Source organism: Vigna umbellata, chromosome 1 (assembly GCF_029865625.1).
Source record: "Vigna umbellata cultivar VRB3 chromosome 1, Vumbellata_1.0, whole genome shotgun sequence".
In the NCBI taxonomy this organism is placed as follows: Eukaryota; Viridiplantae; Streptophyta; class Magnoliopsida; order Fabales; family Fabaceae; genus Vigna; species Vigna umbellata.
In genome coordinates, this window is record NC_142165.1 from 108,563,952 (window position 1) to 108,583,258 (window position 19,307).

The 19,307-nt window shown below is 34.3% G+C and overlaps 3 protein-coding genes across 4 annotated transcripts; 1 reads left to right on the plus strand and 2 right to left on the minus strand.

The window, feature by feature from the left end:
• Positions 1-1,576: 1,576 nt before the first annotated feature.
• Positions 1,577-8,446, minus strand: AL6 (alfin-like 6). Of its 2 annotated transcripts, none has more exons than XM_047297201.2 (5): positions 8,028-8,446; positions 7,910-7,942; positions 6,205-6,433; positions 2,221-2,347; positions 1,577-2,118 (listed from the first exon to the last, which is right to left on the minus strand). In XM_047297201.2, exons 1-5 carry the CDS (start codon positions 8,122-8,124, stop codon positions 1,846-1,848), a joined length of 759 nt encoding a protein of 252 aa, XP_047153157.1. In that variant the 5' UTR covers positions 8,125-8,446; the 3' UTR covers positions 1,577-1,845. The 2 variants fall into 2 exon arrangements, with proteins under 2 accessions (XP_047153157.1, XP_047153156.1); XM_047297200.2 differs by having other exon boundaries at positions 2,218-2,347.
• Positions 8,447-9,275: 829 nt separating this feature from the next.
• LOC124824699 (GTP-binding protein) lies at positions 9,276-14,208 on the plus strand. The gene is made up of 9 exons (XM_088105515.1): positions 9,276-9,483; positions 9,565-9,709; positions 9,802-10,026; positions 10,250-10,509; positions 10,775-11,007; positions 12,028-12,153; positions 12,986-13,171; positions 13,428-13,565; positions 13,659-14,208. Exons 1-9 carry the CDS (start codon positions 9,441-9,443, stop codon positions 13,965-13,967), a joined length of 1,665 nt encoding a protein of 554 aa, XP_087961641.1. The 5' UTR covers positions 9,276-9,440; the 3' UTR covers positions 13,968-14,208.
• A 1,340-nt stretch (positions 14,209-15,548) lies between these two features.
• On the minus strand, positions 15,549-17,817 carry LOC124824713 (UDP-glucose 4-epimerase GEPI42-like). Its single transcript, XM_047297199.2, has 7 exons — positions 17,292-17,817; positions 16,971-17,211; positions 16,669-16,896; positions 16,505-16,586; positions 16,334-16,416; positions 16,127-16,218; positions 15,549-15,875 (listed from the first exon to the last, which is right to left on the minus strand). The coding sequence occupies exons 1-7, from the start codon at positions 17,534-17,536 to the stop codon at positions 15,791-15,793; spliced, it is 1,056 nt and encodes a 351-aa protein (XP_047153155.1). The 5' UTR covers positions 17,537-17,817; the 3' UTR covers positions 15,549-15,790.
• Positions 17,818-19,307: the final 1,490 nt, after the last annotated feature.

Consider the following 19,307-nt stretch of genomic DNA (forward strand, 5'->3'; position numbering starts at 1 on the left):
TGATTAGACATTTTTAATAGGTGATCCAATAGTAGTCCAATGAGCTTGTAGGGTGAGGTTTGCACTCACTTATAAACTATGAATTGATTTTATTTCTGACTAATGACAACTTGATAAAGAGCACAAAGGAGAAGCTAGAACAATTATTTTAACTTTCTATTAATGTATCAATGTTTCTTTTAGAAAAATATTACTAATTATCATCATGATGTATGTTATTATTTGTTCTTGAAGAGAGAGATTTTGGTAAGAAGATTCTTAATACATCATCAAAGTGTCAAACTTATTACTTAGGTGTTATACGATTCATAAAAGTTGTGAAAAAGAATGGAACCTATTAGGACTCAAATAAAATAAAGTTTTATAATGTAACTCTTATTCTAGAGATAATCCAATAAATTATGTACTTTTATTAATAAAGTTACAGGGATTTGAATCCCTTGTGCTGTTTGCTTGTAATTTAGTCCAAGGCCTTTCTTCCTAAGAGAAAAAAAAAAGTATTGAGAGTAAACTTTAAGCATCTAAACATGGACAGTTTCTTATTGCATTCTTTGCACTCCATAAATTATTCTAAATTGTGTAATTTAAAATATAAATTTTGTACTTTGAAATGTGTGGATCAAAATAATTTTTGAATTTCTAAATTTCTTCATGCATTTTATAAATTTTTATATTTTAAATTGTACAATTTAAAACCTAACTTTTATATTCTAAAACATGAAATATACTTTTTTTATATTTCAAAACCTATAATCTAAAATATTTTTTTACATTTCAAAATACACAATTCAAAATACAAAAATTGTATTCCAAACCTAAAATACAAAAATTGTATCATGAATCCAAAATATATTTATATTCAGGTTATGTAACTAAAATGTATTTTTTATTTTAAATTTTACATTCCAAAATATAAATATTTACGTGAAAATTGAATTATGGGAGTGCACGAAGAAATGAATTATGAAAGTGCAGAACGAAACGAGCCTAAACATGAGTCATCTAAAAATAACATAATTATGTACGAAGAAATGAATTAGCTTGGGTTTATTTTAAACAACGTTGGGTAATTATGTAGGATATATAGAATTAAATAACATAATAATTGTTAGCCTTGATAGTAAATTTTGATAATTGGAACAGCTTAAATTTTGCTTCAAAGTTGAAATCGAAGAGGCACTCAAATTTTCTTTTCACCCTATTAAAATTGGGAGCAGAATATCGGTTCCAAGACAAGCATTCTAAGCATATTGTGATAACCTCCGATCGATAATCAAATTGTGTTCGTTCTAGTATTCACCAGAAACGACACAAAAAGGAGTAAAAAATTACTTCCTCCGTAGTGGCTGAATCCAAGCATGAACCTGCTAACAAGACTAGCCTCCAATAATGGAAACAATATTTCGTTCTACAGAACATCGTTGTCCTTTTGCTTTTCCTTCCTCAAAATGAGAGAAAATTAGACTAACAAAATTAAAAACCGGCTCAGGCACAAAGCCCCTTTGTGGGCACTACTGATCTTGGATGAATTCCGTTGAAGCCACACTATGTAACCATGGCTCCCACCACATTATAATGCAGAAGTAAATAATATGTTATTAAATCAAAATCAGAAACTGCATAATATATTCATATAATATCTTTGTTGTCAATGACTACTTAACACAATTCCCAAGAAGATTAGACAGTAGGAATGAACACAGTAGCAAAACTTGAAATTCCATCTGCATAGTCATTAAAGTGCACCATTGACTAGAACAGGAAGCAATTTTCACTGGTAAAAATGTTATCAAACATTCTAAATCTTGTCTGTTTAATTGCTGATGGGTCCAAAGGTTAGAGCTTTCAAACTCTAACCCTCTTGTTACTGCAGCTAGGGCACTTGTATTGCTTGATGTGCTCAGCCTTAGCGGGAGTGATTTTAACACATTTACCATGGAACCATCTTTCACACATATCACAACAGATCCAGAATTCATCAGTGCCATAATTATCACCGCAAGCACCACATGTTGCACCTTGTTCGTCATCTTCTTCTTCTTCCTCTCCGCTATCATCCTCCTCTTTAGGTGGTGCAGACATCTTCATCCCCTTGGCTTGAGATTCAGACTGACGGGACTGTTAACAGGAAGCATCCAAAACAGGAGGACCGAAGTGACTTTCCACACAAGGGCAGCCATACAAACATAAATTAAGAAATGATTGAAAACTACATACCACCTTTCCACTCGATTTGAATTTGCTACCATTGTTGTGAGCAGCTGGTTGATCCTTTGATTGCTTAACACTTCCAGTCACAAGTTCGAAGATTGTTGGCAGATCATTTATCATCTGAAAAAGCCTTTTCCTGTAAATATCCGTTCGAACCAGAATTAGAAGAACCTTCAAAAATGATATCATATACGAACTTCAAACCAAGTTTCTCAAGATTTGTAGCAGTGTACTTTTTCTTCTTGCGCTCCTTGAGTCTTTTTTTTTTCTTTTCATTTTGTTTTACTCACCCTCCATATGCCAAAGGACCAAACTTTCCGTGAAAGATACATGATTTATCTCCCGACTCTGGTATTTAATTCACTCGGACTAACTTTGTACTCAGATATTACATTGAGTCACTGCCAATGATACATAGACTAAAGGGACCAATGGGAGGCTCAAATATACCCAAGAAGAATATAAGTAACCGACCTTAGTTCAAATATATAGAAAATATCTACAACTAATATATTGACTGTATCACATAGTATTTCTCAACACGTAAGAGAATACTATTCAAATTTGTGTATTCTTAATTTCTTTCCCCAATAGCTAGAACCCTATAATTTCAACAGGGTCCGTAAGAGAACTCCCAAAGTTGTTCTTTGTCTTTTAACTTTAGTATTAGTGATACATTTCATTTTTTATGATTTAAGCATCCATATTCCTGCACAATTCACCAGTAAAAAGCTGCAGTATCCCTACCAACGCTGGGGGACCTTCAAAAGTTTAAAGAAGCCACAGACAACTATTTGCAACTTGACCCTTTGAACCCATTCTTCAAACTTTTTTGGCTTAAATATATTTTTCATTCTTATAAAAGTATCCATTTTTTTTTTGTTTTAGTCCCTAGACATTTTCCATGATGCTTGATTTATTCACATTGTTATTTTTAGTCCCTGCTGTCATAATATTATTAAATGACGACCAGGCAAATAATTTGCCACATTATCGTGTATACATGGAGAACTTTTACCGTGTCACCTTCCAAACCCACCATTGTATGGTAGTAGTCTCTTACCATGCTCCAAAGCCACTTTACATTCGGACCATAACTACTATCTATAAAATTTCAGTCAGTTCCTTCTCCCTCACCCTTAGAAAACCAATTTAACTACACCACAAACCAACTTCGCACAATATTGATTCCACTGTTCAAGTACACAATCAACATGCACTGCCATTCTAGAGCTCCTCCAACGACCAAAACCACAAGTAGCAACCCTCTCTGCATACACCATCACAAGTGGGCATGAATCCCCAAATTGCAAAACTAAAAACTGTCTTCTTCAGGTCTTTCCCAAATCCCCTTTTCCTAATTACACATTACTAAATCCATACAATTTTAACCACCATCCAATATACTGTTGTTTCGTTGGTTCTAATATACTGACCCCAAAGGAAATACGGGTTATCGTCAATTATCGTCAATTGTTCACTTTCTTTCTTACGCCAACCTTTGCTTCACTTTGGTTGGCTGTATTGACTCTTCAATTATCACTTACGCTTGGCTCTGGTTTCTTGTGGCTTTGGTTTAGAGTTATTCTGTGGAATTTAAGGACCTTGGAGGCAATTTTGATCAGCAACAAGTTGACAACATGGGGTTTGGGAGACTAAGGCACAGAGGGGGAATACCTCCTAGGGGTAGTTTGAAGGTTTGTGTAAGGGTGGATCATTTCCATGGTATTTGGATGCAACGCAGCAAGAAGCTTCAATAGTGGCATGGAGTATTGACAGAGGCAAATAGGAAGAAGGCGAGATTGCTTTTTTTTCCCCATGCTTCTTAGTGCGAATTAGAGGAGGATGTGTGTGAAAACCCCTACCTAATTCTAATTTCTGTGTTGCGCTCAATTTCCTCCCTCTTTATTTTGCTTTGGCTTGCTTACTTTTGAGGTTAGTTTTGTTTGACTTGCCTACGGAAAAAAAAATTATAAAATATAGTTTATCCTATATATTCAACATCAGTATATCACCAGACTCCAACGTTTCATACTTTACTATTAACAAGTATAAACTTCAATTAGAGTGTGAAGTTAAATGACAAGGAAAATGAAGAAAAGTTAAAACTGAAAGTGGAGAGAGAAAATTAAAACATAAATCATGCCAACAAATCAGAAAAGGAAGTTCCTCTAGACAAATATTACAGATTTAACAAGTGATTATCTCTACAGTAAAAGAAATTTCCAATATTAAAGAAACAGATAGTCACTGTACACAAAAGAGTTAAAGGGCGAATAGGGGCGATACATTTAGGCATAGACATGGTCAGTCAGTATCTAGCAGGGTGAGAAAAAAAATGATTGAACATGCAATTTATAGACAAGTATAAACCTTATATAGTGAGAAAGAATATGAACGGTCATGCCATTGGTTCCTTGACAAGATATACATGAAGAAAACCGGTATTTTGGTCTCTCAACATACTCTTTACAATGATAAAAAACTTTCAAACTCATCAATTAACTATATAATTCTTCAAAACTCATCAATTAACTATATAATTCTTCAGCTGAACCCAACCACCAATGAAATTCCGCCTTCAATCATTGGGCGCATAAAAATTTTGTCTTAAAAGCACTGGATTAATTTGGAGACTGTGGTGACACTTGACAAAGTCTTTTTTGAGAACCATGTTGAATTAAATCCATTCTTCCAAGAACCAAAACATAAATTTAATAAACACGATATTTATTGAAATTTCCCTATCCATTTCTATAACACTCTTTTTCTAATTATCACTTGCAATAATATATTTTTTTTTTATAAAATAGCCTTATTTTAAGTCCATAAATAATAAATATGCTGTCATATTTTTAGTATTTAAACAATTTAAATGTTTTTTTTAGTATTATTAACTACTGACTATTGAACAATCAATTTAAATGTTATAATAATTTCAGTATTTAAAACAGTTCTAATGTTTTATGTTTTACTTTGGACACAATTTAGCTTAACAATGCAAAAGAATAAAAACATACAATGGTAAAAAAAAATATTTTCTTTTAAAAAAAAATTGACAGGCGGAGTTATCTATGGCTTTGTGAAACAAGCTACAGATTTGAAAAACAAATCATTTATTTTGTAGGCCGGATTTATCCAGCCCATTTAAAACACAGACTTCATGGGTCAAACCTTAAGTATACCCACACCTATCTCTTAGGAAGATTGATAGTACAAGAGTTTAATTTTTAAAATTAAAACTCCACCACCAATATCTTTCCATCATTATTTACTAAAGAGAATTTCGGAAAATATTATAATTACTGACAAATTAAACATTACTAACAGAATTATAACCAACTTTCTTAAAAAATGTGAATTAGCTATTCTTAGAAAATGGATTTAGGGCTTATTCAACCATTCAAAACAGATTTGTAGAGTAAGGTTTGTACTTGTGTATATAGACTGTAACTTGATCATATCTCTGATCGATATGGGGTGTGGGATCTACAAAGACTATCAATGTCATGTATTTAGGAATGGAGGGATATCAAGTGTATTATCTTGATCAGTTATTTTCTAACAATTCCATCCACAGTATGCTTATCCTGTAGAATTAAAACTGAAATTAAGTCTACAAATACACACAGAGAAGAGAACCATGACTTGCATTTGGTGCAGCGTTTCATGAAAATTTACTCGTATTGCTACGTTTCATCTTTAACTGTGGACTGCAATAGATTATTGAAAAACATAAAAATCTTGCAATATCTCACTGTCGTAATGTATAAAGTAATTCAACTAACGATAACTTTTATTCCAAAATCTTTGTACTGCAAGTAGAAGTATCAAAGAAGTTCAAAACTAGCAGGGCTGTGAAAAGCCTTATACTTATTGGAAAAATACAAGGAAAAGATGGAAGGAAGTTTAGAAGGAGGTTGTAGTTCTACAATAAATAATATAAAACAAGTTAACAAGGATAATAAGGATAATAGAGAACGGGATTCTTACCTTTCATTCTTACCAAATCCAAATCGGGCACCAAAGTAAAAAGCAACAGCAAGCAGCCATGAGTCACTGTGAACTGCAACCAGTGATAGCCAGTCCTTCTCTTGCATGCCATCCCTGGCAAAGTTTATACCTAATGCTGGCTCAGGAAGTTCAGGAGGCACTTCCTCGACAGGCAAATTTACTTCCCAAGTTTCATTTGGAAACCCATATAGACACAGATTCTCCTTCTCTACAATGAGAATAACATATTGTTAACAAAAACATTTAAATAACACTTCAAATACTCATTATTTTCGGTTCTTCCTACTTAGGAAGACAATTTCTGTAAATTAAGAACATAATGTTAACAAAACATATTTCATATAATACTTTAAATAATGGCTCTTTTGGGTTCTTTCTATTTTGGAGGTCAAATCATGTAAATTACTTCAATAACAATTTATGTTTTCTATTCAAATCACATTTAACTGCTGAAATTGTATTTTGGCATAGCACTTTAGGATAAACAATTATTTGAAATTGATACTTTGCTCCCATTTTCTTTTTAAAAAATTCCCTTCATATAACCATTAATTTCTTTCTAACAACTTTCAAACATACCAAAGTCAGAAAGAAAGGACAAGCCATGACGAACATTAAAGACACCCAGTCGAGTGCTCACACTAAACCTTGTAGTAATGACAGTTGTGCACAGTGACAACCAAATTCACATTAAACACATAAAACTTTAAACATTTGCAGTAGAGGAAGAAAACAAAATGGTTGTTACTAATGGTTCAACATCACCCGGAGATTCTCACATTTAACTGAATACATTTGAATCATTGTTACCATCAGGTCAGTATCACCCGTAGATTCTCACATTCAATTGAATACACTCGAAAGGTTGTTACTAACGGTCCAACATCACCAGTAGATTCTCATATTCAACTGAATACATTTTAATGAGTATTACTATCTGTTCAACATCACCCGTGGATTCTCACATTCAACAGACAGCAACTATGAAACTTCAACGGCCTGATATATATCACATTAAAAATATTCACAGACACCCAAGGAAGGAGGGGGAAAGGGTTACATGTCCCTCTCAGTCTCATACACACACAAACCCTGCGGCGCATGCGTACTCTCAACTGTCCCTAGCTAAGGCGTTACACGGGGTGTAGTAGACGTTAGTTTTTTTTTTATGCGGAGGGGTAGAAGTTAGTTTAACCGAAGTAGAGGGGAAATGGTACTCCCTCAAACTAAAACTTTTTTATCTTTTTCGAAATAATGGTTGTACAGTTTTTTTTTCCTCTGAAATTGATCAGAAATCTTTAACCTGTCCGCCTCCAACAATTTGCGTTTCCCAATAGCTTCCCAAGGACAAATTGTTAATCTAACTCCACCAAAGCAAGCAGTGCAGACAAATTCTCAAACATGAACGGATGAGCAAGCTAGACATAAATGCGTGCTTTGAAAAGTAGAATTATTACTCGAAATGAAATGCAACAGTTGAGAAAGGCAAAAAAGAGTACATGAATTTGGCTATAGAAGCAACATTCATAATTCTGGCGCACAGTAACAATGCTTAAAAAAAAACGAATAATGGGTACGAAGGAAATGTTAAAAGCAAAAAAAAAAAAAGAAGGGTGAGTGACAAGCAGCTAGCGAAATAACAAAAAAAAAAAGAAGACATTAATTGCAGAAAACCCAAACCCACCAGGATCGCACTGCTGGTAAAACTTTTCAACGTCTGCAAGAGGAAGAAGAAGAAAATGTTATGATAAGTGTAATAAAGAGAACAATAGAAAAAAAGGGAGAGAAAGAAAAAAGAGTACCGGTGGTGAGGGCCTTGATCAAACCGGAGCGTCTGCCCTTAAAGTCGGTGAAAACCTCTTCGACAGTTCTGGGTACTGGGTGCGGTACTCCTTCCATTTCTTCTCTTCTTCTGTGCTGGACCAGTTGAATTATCCACCCACGCCACCCCAACGAAGGAGGTTTTTGTTTGAGATATATCCTAGGCTAGGGTTTTGTTTTTGCCCTATGAGATAGAGAGAGATTGAGGGAAAAGGAATTCAAATACGGAGAAGCAAAAGCATGAAAGAGTAATAGTAGCAGTGATTGAAATAAGAAGGAAGATGCATTGGAATTTGGTGGTGTGGTTTGTAGAGAGATAGAATGATGGATGGGGTTGGGAGAGAAAGAGAAAGAGTTGAAAGAGTGAGAGAGAGATAACCAAAACGGAAAGGGGTCTGGTCCAGGATCATTCATTATTTAGTACTATATATTTACACTACCCTCTCTCCTTCTTTATTTATTTCTTGATTAATTACTTGATAAGCTTCTATAATTACAAATATTTTTTCTTTTTATTTTCTTTTATTAAAAGTAAATTCTTTTAGATATATAATGTTTGTTTAATCCAAATATAACAAATTAGCATCGCTATAAAATGTAATGTTTTTAATAAGTTACAACTCTCGTTTTGTCATCATAACACTTAAGATAACATTATTATAATTAATATATTTTTATTGTATAGAACAATTTCTTTTATATTATCTAAATTCTTATGTATTAAAAGAAATCAATCGATTTTATTTATTTAGAGACACCAAGTTAACAAGTAACCGTTTTTATGTTTATTTCTTCTTTGTTGCTTTATTTACAACGCCCTCTTCCCTCTTCGTTATTGACAGCTTTTATGTTACAAATTCTTTTAGAAAATATTAAAAACTGTCATGTCTTCTCACGTTTCATTAAACACTTTTTAAAATGTTTATTTTTCTCAATCATATTATTACTCGTAATATTTATTTTTATTTTTTCAACATTTTCTTGTAGCATGATGAGATGATTTTTTACTTTAAAAAATATTGTAAAAACAAAGGCAGAGGTTGTAAGAAAAATCATTTAATTAAATATATGGTTTTGAATATTCCCAACAATTTTACGTGTGAAGATAAAACTATATTGATTTGAAAATTGGATAAAAAAACAATTAATCTAGTTTAATAAAAACATTTTAAAATTTGTATTTAACGTACACGTACAAGTGTAGCATTATTTGTTCCTTGAATTTAACGGAATACACATTTGTTTTTCTACATTTGAAAAACGACAAACAAAACACTCAAACAAACTAGGGAGCCATCTCATGGCAACGCAGTGTCTTGTAAACTGCCCACAACGTGTTTGTTAAAGTGCTTATGAAAGTTTCACATTTTTCGTAGCGTAGCTCGAGGGATCAAATGACCCGCATCCGGAGGCTTCTTCTTTTTCACAAATTCGCTGGTAACTATTCCTTTCACTTCGCAATATGTAACGTCACTATCAATTCTCTTCACAAAACAAAGCTCTTCACTTTCTTTGCAGTTGCAGCACCACGGTTGGGTGTCACTGTGAGGGGGTTTTGTACCCGTGCTGCTCCTCTTGATTTCACTCAAATTCAAATTGCTCGCCTCCCCACTGTCGTCATTCTAGGGCGACCTAATGTGGGCAAGTCTGCATTGTTCAACCGGTGAGCCATTGAAATACACACTCACAAACTTTTATTATTGCTTAGTCATAGTCATAGGCCCCCAGGCAGTTGTTAATTATTATTGGTTTTAGTCTGATTCGGAGGAGGGAGGCTCTGGTGTATAACACCCCTGATGATCATGTTACTCGTGACATACGAGAAGGAGTTGCCAAGCTCGGTGATTTACGATTCAGGGTCTTGGACTCTGCTGGCCTGGAAGCTGAAGCCTCTTCCGGTTCTATCCTCCATAGAACTGCTTCTATGACAGCAAATGTGTTGGCAAGGTCTAACTTTGCACTCTTCCTCACTGACGCAAGGTTTGTTTCCAGTTTTCTATTGTGTGCATATACCATGCTTCCCTTACTATGCCTTCGATTCAGTCAGACAGACAACTTGTTAGAATATACTCCGGTTTCTCTTTCCTCAACTTGCATGGGATGAATGAATCATACATGTCAGACAGATTTAACATATCACTTTCTCTCTATTCAAAGTACTAATTTGTGCTAGTCTGCTTGTGTTCCTTTGGCTGGTCACCAGAGCTGGAGTTCATCCTCTTGATCTGGAGGTTGGAAAATGGTTAAGAAAGCATGCACCTCAAATCAAACCTATTGTTGCCATGAATAAATCAGAATCCCTATTCGATGCCGATGATTCTCTGGCCACAGCTGCTAATGAAATGTGCCGTTTGGGTTTTGGGGATCCTATTGCCATATCTGCTGAGACTGGACTGGGCATGCATGAGTTGTATGTGTCTCTTAGGCCTCTCCTGGAGGACTATATGCTTCGAGTCTTGAAGGGTAAGTAAGAGCTTATTTCATTTGGCAATCAAAGAATGATAACTATTAACCACTACTACAAGGTTACTGTTTGGTCACTTATTATAACTTTCATCATTTTGGGTACGTGGAAGGGCTTGCTAAACTAATTATTTGTTGGTGAGTTTTTTTGTGGTGACAGAGAGGGGGAAAGAACATGCTATTTAAACTTGTCAACATTAAGTTCACCGCTGCGTTGCTGTGTTATCACTATGTTAACTCCACATTCAATTGTTACTAATCATAGATACGGATGAAGGAGATCATGAAAATAGCCACGACGAGAACAGCAGCAACCTTGATGTTGATGAAAGTAAGCTGCCATTGCAGTTAGCCATTGTAGGACGTCCTAATGTCGGTAAATCAACACTATTGAATGCGTTGTTGCAAGAAGACCGTGTTCTTGTGGGTCCTGAAGCTGGTCTAACAAGGGATGCAATCAGAACCCAATTTGAATTTCAAGGAAGAACAATTTATCTGGTAATCACCATTGCATGTCTTGGTTCTTGATTTGTGGTTGTATTGATAAAGTCAGAGACTGATAGAGATTAGAGATATAAGTCGGAATGTTGCTTGTAAGAGGAAAACATGATAGTTCTCTGTTTCTTTGACCTTCAAGTTAGATGCTATTTGGCACACGCATCTTTTCCATTTAATGTGTGCATGTGAGCATACATGTACATGTCTTTTGTTCTGAAATACAGTCTGGAAAATATGCAATTTCTAGTCAGCATGTTCTCTTTGAAGTTCATATACCCTTGAAATGTAATTCCATAGTAGCTATTGTGCAATTTGTCTGTTGAGCTTGATCAAACTTGCTATACTTTTGATTTTCCTTTTAATGTTTTAATATTTATTTTTGGCACATTATTGTGTAAAGTGTACCTAGATTTAGTAAACGTGATGCTTAGCGTAGTTATAGGCATCCGAAGTTATATTTCTATTTACTCACTAAATAAAAATATAACGGAGGGGTAAAGATAACGGAGGTTGGGCTTTCACTAGGATGGTTGTGGAATGGACTAGAAGGTCGCTGGCTGGGGTCGATAAAAGGAGGAGGTGGAGGAGGGGTCTCCTCATGATCAAAATCAGAGTTGATAGACAGAATCTTTAAAAAGCTCCTGATACCATAACAAATAAAATAACAAAAGCAATGAGAGAAAATGATTGGTATTCTGTATTGCATCAGAACAATGATTACAACTTATATAGAAAAAAGAATAACAGAAAAAGGGAGAATAGGACATATTCCTGTACTATTTACAACTCATTGTACTATTGCTTTCTGATACTATTTACAGCTCATATGTTCTAGAATATATATCTTCTATTAAGGTAAGAAACAGAAAAGAGAATCAGTTACTGCATTGTGCTCTAATTAATCAGGGTCTTCTTCTTTTAGAATCTGGTATAGCTTCGAGGCCAATACACTTGAGTATATATTTAATATTAAAATTTCAGTTACATTTTATAATTATAGTCATTTTTGCTGTCATTCAGGTTGATACTGCTGGTTGGTTGCAGAGGACAAAACAGGAGAAAGGAGCAGCATCCTTGAGCATTATGCAATCAAGGAAGAGTCTTCTCCGGGCTCATATAATTGCTTTGGTACTGGATGCAGAAGAGGTATATGATTTGGACAACGCCATACAACTATGGTATAATAAAGACAATTTATTAGCTTGTTAAATAGCTATTTCACGAAGTCTATTTTCTAGTTTTTTTCGCCCATGTTTCTATGAATAAATACAACTTTGGACCTATTAAAATATGTTCTGGTAATTCATTTATTGGTTGAAAATGTTAACTTAGCAGCTTAGGTTTTGCTGATTTTGGTTTGAAAAGCTTATGGCTTAGTTACACATTCTATCATTAAACTATCATTATTACATGAGTTTTACCACTGAATTTTTTTTTCTATATTTTATCATCATATTTTTAATTTTTGCATTTTATCGATCCATTAAATATGTAATAGAATGCCGATATGTCATAAAGAAAGTTAAGAAAACGAAACAATGTCAAAGCTACATCGTTTTGCAAGTGTTTTTTCCCTTCTTTTAACTTTTATTTTACATGTTAGCAAGTTATTACACATTTAATGAATATGTAATATACGGAAAAAAGAACTAAAATGATAAAATTTGCAAAAAATGATGAAAGTTTCCTAGTAAAATGTACAAATAAATTAATATTCCATAGAGCTTGTGTTCTTTCTGATATGAGCACACTGTGTTTCATTTCATCCCCTTCTGTAATGTGACCTACCCCTTATATGAAGTTATCCTGTCTATTATGATGGACTTGGTGCATGATTGCCTGTGAAGTTTATGATGCATCTTTGCGGAATATCCTCTTTTATATGTGTGATCTATATAAAGATTTGTCTTCTCATCTCTCTTTCTATATGCTAATTAGTAAGTTTTTTTTTAATTGAAAAAAAAAACTGTTTGACCAGATTTTAAATGAAAGACGAAGTATGAAACATGCCGAAGTCGTTATAGCCAGACGGGCAGTGGAAGAAGGGCGAGGTCTGGTTGTGATTGTGAACAAGATGGACCTTTTAAGAGGCAAACACAAATCATTATCCTATGAGAAGATTATGGAAGTGGTCCCACAAGAAATTCAGACAATTATACCTCAGGTCTGTCATGTAATAATAAGTTCAACTTTTGCAGTTCAATAAATTAAACCGTCACACATCAAGCTTTTTAGTGTTTACGCCTTTGACATAGATATCAAAATTGCTCATGGTACAAACTGGAGAAGATATGTGCTATGAGAGGCCGTTAACTAATCATACAGTCCTTACCAATTTCCCCCTAGCTTTTTTAAGGGCACGAATAATGAACTTATTTTTTGTTTTTTGATTTAGCATTGACTTTTGACTTTCTCAACAGGTAACAGGAATTCCAGTTGTATTCATTTCAGCATTGGAGGGAAGGGGCCGAAGCACTGTCTTGAATCAGGTCATTGATACATATGAAAAATGGTGTTCCAGATTACCTACAGCTCGTCTTAACCGTTGGCTGCAAAAGGCATTACTCCTTCGTCACTTTTCGTAACAATAAAATATGCAATTGGTAGTAAATTTGCTTTTTTAACTCTCATTTTGGGTTGGTTTTGATCAGGTTATGAGCAGGCATTCTTGGAAAGGCCAAGCAGCGCGGCCTAAGGTCAAGTATTTCACGCAGGTCAAGGCACGGCCACCTACATTTGTTGTGTTTGTGCGTGGAAAGACTCAGCTTTCCCATACAGACATCAGGTTCATAACCAAGTCCTTGAAGGAGGACTTTGACTTGGGTGGAATTCCTATACGGATCATGCAACGTTCTGTAACTAGGAATGATACCAGTGGAACTAGCAAGAATAGTCATTCAGTAGGCAGAGTTGTGGCCGAAAGGGTTGTCTCTGACAAGAGAAATATCTTAGCTGAATAACAAATTTGACTTCTTATTAAAGGGCATAACCATCATTCCCCTAATTTTTCTTAAACGAGTTTAGAGTAGTTCAAAGGTGCTGAGTTGTGTGTATACAACAACAACAATAAGATATACCAGTATAGCTGATAGAATTCTAATAGATTATTTGCAGTTTGCTTATCTAGTGATGTGTATCATGAAGTGCAAATGATTTTGAACAGGGCATTACATGAATGAATTGTTGCAGTTTTCTCATTAACACTGAATAATTTTACACCTTTCTTTTGTCATTCAGTTTACTACGTATATCTTAGAATAATATATATATATATATATATATATATATATATATATATATATATATATATATATATATATATATATATATATATACACACACACACTGACAAACATATAATATTAGGATGAACTGATGATAGTAGGAAAAATTAGATTTTTATTTATATTATTAATCTAAAATTGGGTAACAAAATATCTTGCTTGCATCTATGTTCTCTTCCCTTTTTTTTTTTTTTCTCTTTTCTAGTAATACATGAATGAATGACGCGTTAATTAAAAAACGGTAAACCATGCATTATTAACGTTGACTCCTTTAAGTGACTGTATTAAGTGATGAGTGAGTAAAATTGTATTAATTATTAATTAAATAGTAAATAAAATCAAACAAAGAGCAAGATACACTTTCTTTTTACTTTATACATTTAATATTTGCTACGACATTGTAACAGGAGGGAAACCCCACTCTTTTATAGACACAAAAAATGATGACCCTCATACGTGTGGGCGCTCCCACCACATGCTTTTTAAAAAAATTGTTGAATGAGGTGAAAATACTACATTGTATTGTATTGTATTCAACACCACCTAAGTCCAACCATTAATCTAATTGCCTCCACAACTCATCCTTCACCAAAGCATCATTCACTTTCACACCTTTTTCTTAGGTGTTGAGGCCACGATTATATTCTCATGTATACGTGGCCACACTACACAAAATTAACCTCATCATCCATACAAAATTATAAACCACCGACAACTTTTTCGACAAGGGACAGAAAGATACAACCAATCTGCATTTCCCTTTCCTATCAATTTTTGAACTAAACCAGTAAAATCTGACACAGTCATCCTTTCTTTCTGTATAACCACGTCTATTACAAGGTAGCTGATTTTTGTTTTACTGTTTTTAAGATCATCATCATATTATCGATCTAGAAATTGATATAAAATGCTTCAGAATTAAATTCCATTCACTGGGTAAGAAATTAACATTCATTTATATATGACCGAAGAAAAAAGTAAAAGAAGAAGAAAATTAGTTCAAAAAATTGGAAGTTATTTCATATAATTTTGGTTATTCACGTTCTTTACACAAATTTGAAGGTTTTGACGTAGAGCAAACCAGACACATGGTTGGTATGGATGGATTGGTTTCAACATGTGCTACACAGAGCATAGCCAGCCAGCAATCTCTTAAGAAAATTGGAACAGCTGTATGTGCAGCCAACAAAGGTGTACCGAAATAGCATGTGATGACAATAATAATAATAAGATTTCTGAAGAGACATTCGATCACTGTTTCATGGAAAATAATTTAATTGGCTCTCATATATATATATAACTCAGAAGTTCTGCTTTCTACAATATCAGAAATCAAAATCAGACAAATATTTAGGCTAAGATAGTGTAAAGAATCAATCAATTGAATCAACAGAAGAAAGATGAAATATTATTAGTGAAGATGATATGGTATAGTGGAAGAATCCGAAAACGACAAGGAGTGGGAAGTCTGGTACAAGGCACACATGTCTGGGATGAAGCTAATGTTTCCCCTGGTATCCCCATGGATTTTTGCTCGCCCAATTCCATAGGTCTCTGCACATTTCCTCTATACCGTATTTTGCCCTGTGCCAACACAGTCATTTTAATTCTCAAGAATATGCAAATTTGATTCCTAATTTTAGTTTCAAATCAGTGCATTTAATCTCAAATTTTGCTTTTCCTGTGCATCAATCTGGTCTATAGCTAGAGATCAAATTGGTAGGGAACTAAAATGATTAAATCAAGTAGCAGTATCAACCACAGAGAAAAAATTATCGATAATTATAGCTTTACGAAGTAACATGATGTAATTGGAGGTGAAATACAAAACTTACTTCCAACCAAGTTCTTTCTCAGCTTTCTCCGTGGATGCATATACAGCAGTAGCATCTCCTGGTCTCCTGGGACACATTTTCATCGAAATTTTCTGGAAAAAGGAAGAGGCAAAGATCAGTTAAGTTGAGTTGAGTGCGTAGGTTCACTACATTTACAAAGATCATGTGATGTGATGTGAGTGAGGAAGATACAAAATGAACAATGACCTTGCCGGAAGCTTTTTCAAATGCAGCGACCATTTCAAGCACCGATGTACCACGCCCAGTTCCCAAATTATAGGCAGTACAACCTAAATAGTGAAGAAATTGTTTGTGAGTGGTAGGCGAGGAAAAAACAGATAAGAAATTTAAATTGGTTTTATGACAGTGATGACGGACCAATGTTGTCTGTTGCAAAAAGCTTTCGAAGGGCAGCAATGTGACCATCTGCCAAGTCCATTACATGGATATAATCCCGGATCTGCATTCAAACACAATCATAAACTGTTACTGGTAACGTAATTTGCAAGGTGAAGAAGAACAAAGGAGATTGAATGGCTCACCGGGGTGCCATCCTTGGTGGGATAATCATGACCATAAACTTTGAGCTCAGGCAATCTACCAACAGCAACCTGATGAATGTAAGGCATGAGATTATTGGGGATACCCCTTGGATCTTCCCCAATCTGCCCACTCTCGTGAGCCCCAACCGGATTGAAGTACCTCAGCAGAATGATCCGCCAATCTCCCTCTGCTCTCTGAATGTCTCTGGCAATTTCTTCAACAAAGAGCTACACACGCACACGCACACACAGTGTCTGTCACGTTCTTTCATCTTAAATTCAACCAGAGTATAGTGTGGTACCTTGGTTCTTCCGTAGGGATTCATGGCGTGTAAATGCAAGTCCTCCTCCACGCAGGGAACTTGATGAGGTTGGCCATAAACAGTGGCGGAGGAGGAAATAACCATGTTCTTGCAGTTAAATTTAGCCATTGCCTGAAAAAGGTTGATAGTTCCCACTACATTGTTGTCGTAGTAACGCCGGGGCTTTGCAACGCTTTCTCCTACACCCTTCAGGCCGGCGAAGTGGATGACAGCATCAAACCTGGCGGCGATGGACGAAACAATGCATCATGCAAACGGAAAGAGAGAGAGTGAGAGAGAAAGAGAGAGAATAGAAGGTACTTGGTCTGGGAGAAGAGTGGCTCCAAATCGTTTGGATTGCGGAGGTCGCCGTGGCAGAAGGTGAGGTTGTTGGAAAGGTGAGGACCGACAAGACGGCGAACCCTGTGAACGGCTTCGATGACGGAGTTGTCGAGGTTGTCGATTATGGTAACCCGGAAACCCTGTTTGAGAAGCTGAAGCACCGTGTGGGATCCGATGAAGCCCGCCCCACCCGTCACCAGAATCGTTGACATCGGGGACACCATCTTTTTCCTCACAACTTTCCCTTCTCCGACTTCAACCTCATTTAAACTACTCTTCTCATCACCCTTTTTTCTTTTTATTTCTTTTTTAATTATAAATAAAGACACAATAATTGCTTCTGTACTGTTAGAAAGCAATCTCTCTTCTCCTTCAACAAAACCTAATCACACTTGTCCCTTTACTTCACATATATTACAGATTACATTACAAACTCTATCGTTTTCTTTCAAATTAATACGATCAAAAGCCAACGTTAGAAAACCTAATGCTAACCCATTCTCCTAAATTCCACTCTTTTATCGTCTTCTCAAACATACTTTAGTAAAGATCACTTTTTTTTAATGCAGCCTCAACTTCATAGGAAGATCAAGTTTGTAATGTAACCAATGATAAACATTGGTATCTAGACATTGATTGTACAAATCATATAAGTGATTATATAGAGTGACTAAGTGAATTTGATGCTATAGCATAATATTGTCAATTGAATGTAAGACAAGATAAGCAAGACAACATTAATTAAAAATGTGTTGGTTGTGCTAGAAAAAATATATTCACAACAGATAAAAAAGAATAATATACATAAAAAAATTGAGATATTAAGCTATGAAAAAAATAATATCAAAAAAATGATATTTCTCATAAAAATAATAACGTCATTCACTCCCGACAGACTAAGCTAAAGAAGAAATAAAGAAATAATCGACATAAATATAAACATGTTGGTTATATGTTTAACACGAAACTTTTTGGTGAGGATTTTTTTTTTTTCTTCAGACACATCTTTCATATAACTAATACAATACATTCATCAAATTTCAAGAAATTTATTTTGCAATGGGCCTTGTACAGAAATGGGCCGAATAACCAAATACGAACCCAATTTCAACACACGGAGCCCTATGATTCTAGATTGTAATATTTTTCAAATACAAAGAAATTAAAAGTATAAATTAGTTATGAGAAATTAAAAATATAGTAAGATAAAATAGTTGCACATTACAGTTGTCAGATTATATATATAAATAAACTAAGGTGTTGCTTTAAAAAAATAAAATAAAAGTAGTTTGTCCTTTATTTTGTTCACGGGTAACACTGTGCGATGCTGTGACCACACACCATGCCTGTCATTACATACTTATTATTCAAAGGACTTTCTCCTTATACACACTCATTTTACTTCAAAAATCTTTCCTTTTTACTTTTTAATATTATATACAATTCTTTTCTTAAAATTATCTTTAAATATAATTTTTTTCCTTAATAAATAAGAAACATATCACTCCAACAATAAACTTTTTTTTTCCTAATAATTGTCTTGTTAATTTTTTCAATATAATATTAATATAAATTAGAACCACTTAAAGAATTATCATTAAAAATGACATTTCAGTGAAAACTGTCGTTGTGGGGGCAACATAAAAAACTGTCTCTTCTATCACAAAGACATTAAAAAAAGTCATATAAACATCATGACTTTATATATAGGCTGTATAATATATTACACTATGATTTAATATATTCATAGCATAAGTTGATTTTATATACTAAGAAAGTTTCTATTAATCTGATACGTTATTGGTTTAGTATAGATCCATAATTAATGTATATAAAACCAATTTAATAATACTAATACAGAGTAATCTAACGTTCATTTTTTCTCAGCGGGTCAACTTTTCATTTTCAGCTCAAAAAGGAAGTAAAAAAATGCGGCATGCTAATAAATTTGAAATCAATACCATTAAGTGTTATGCCAGTCTGCATAGTTAATTT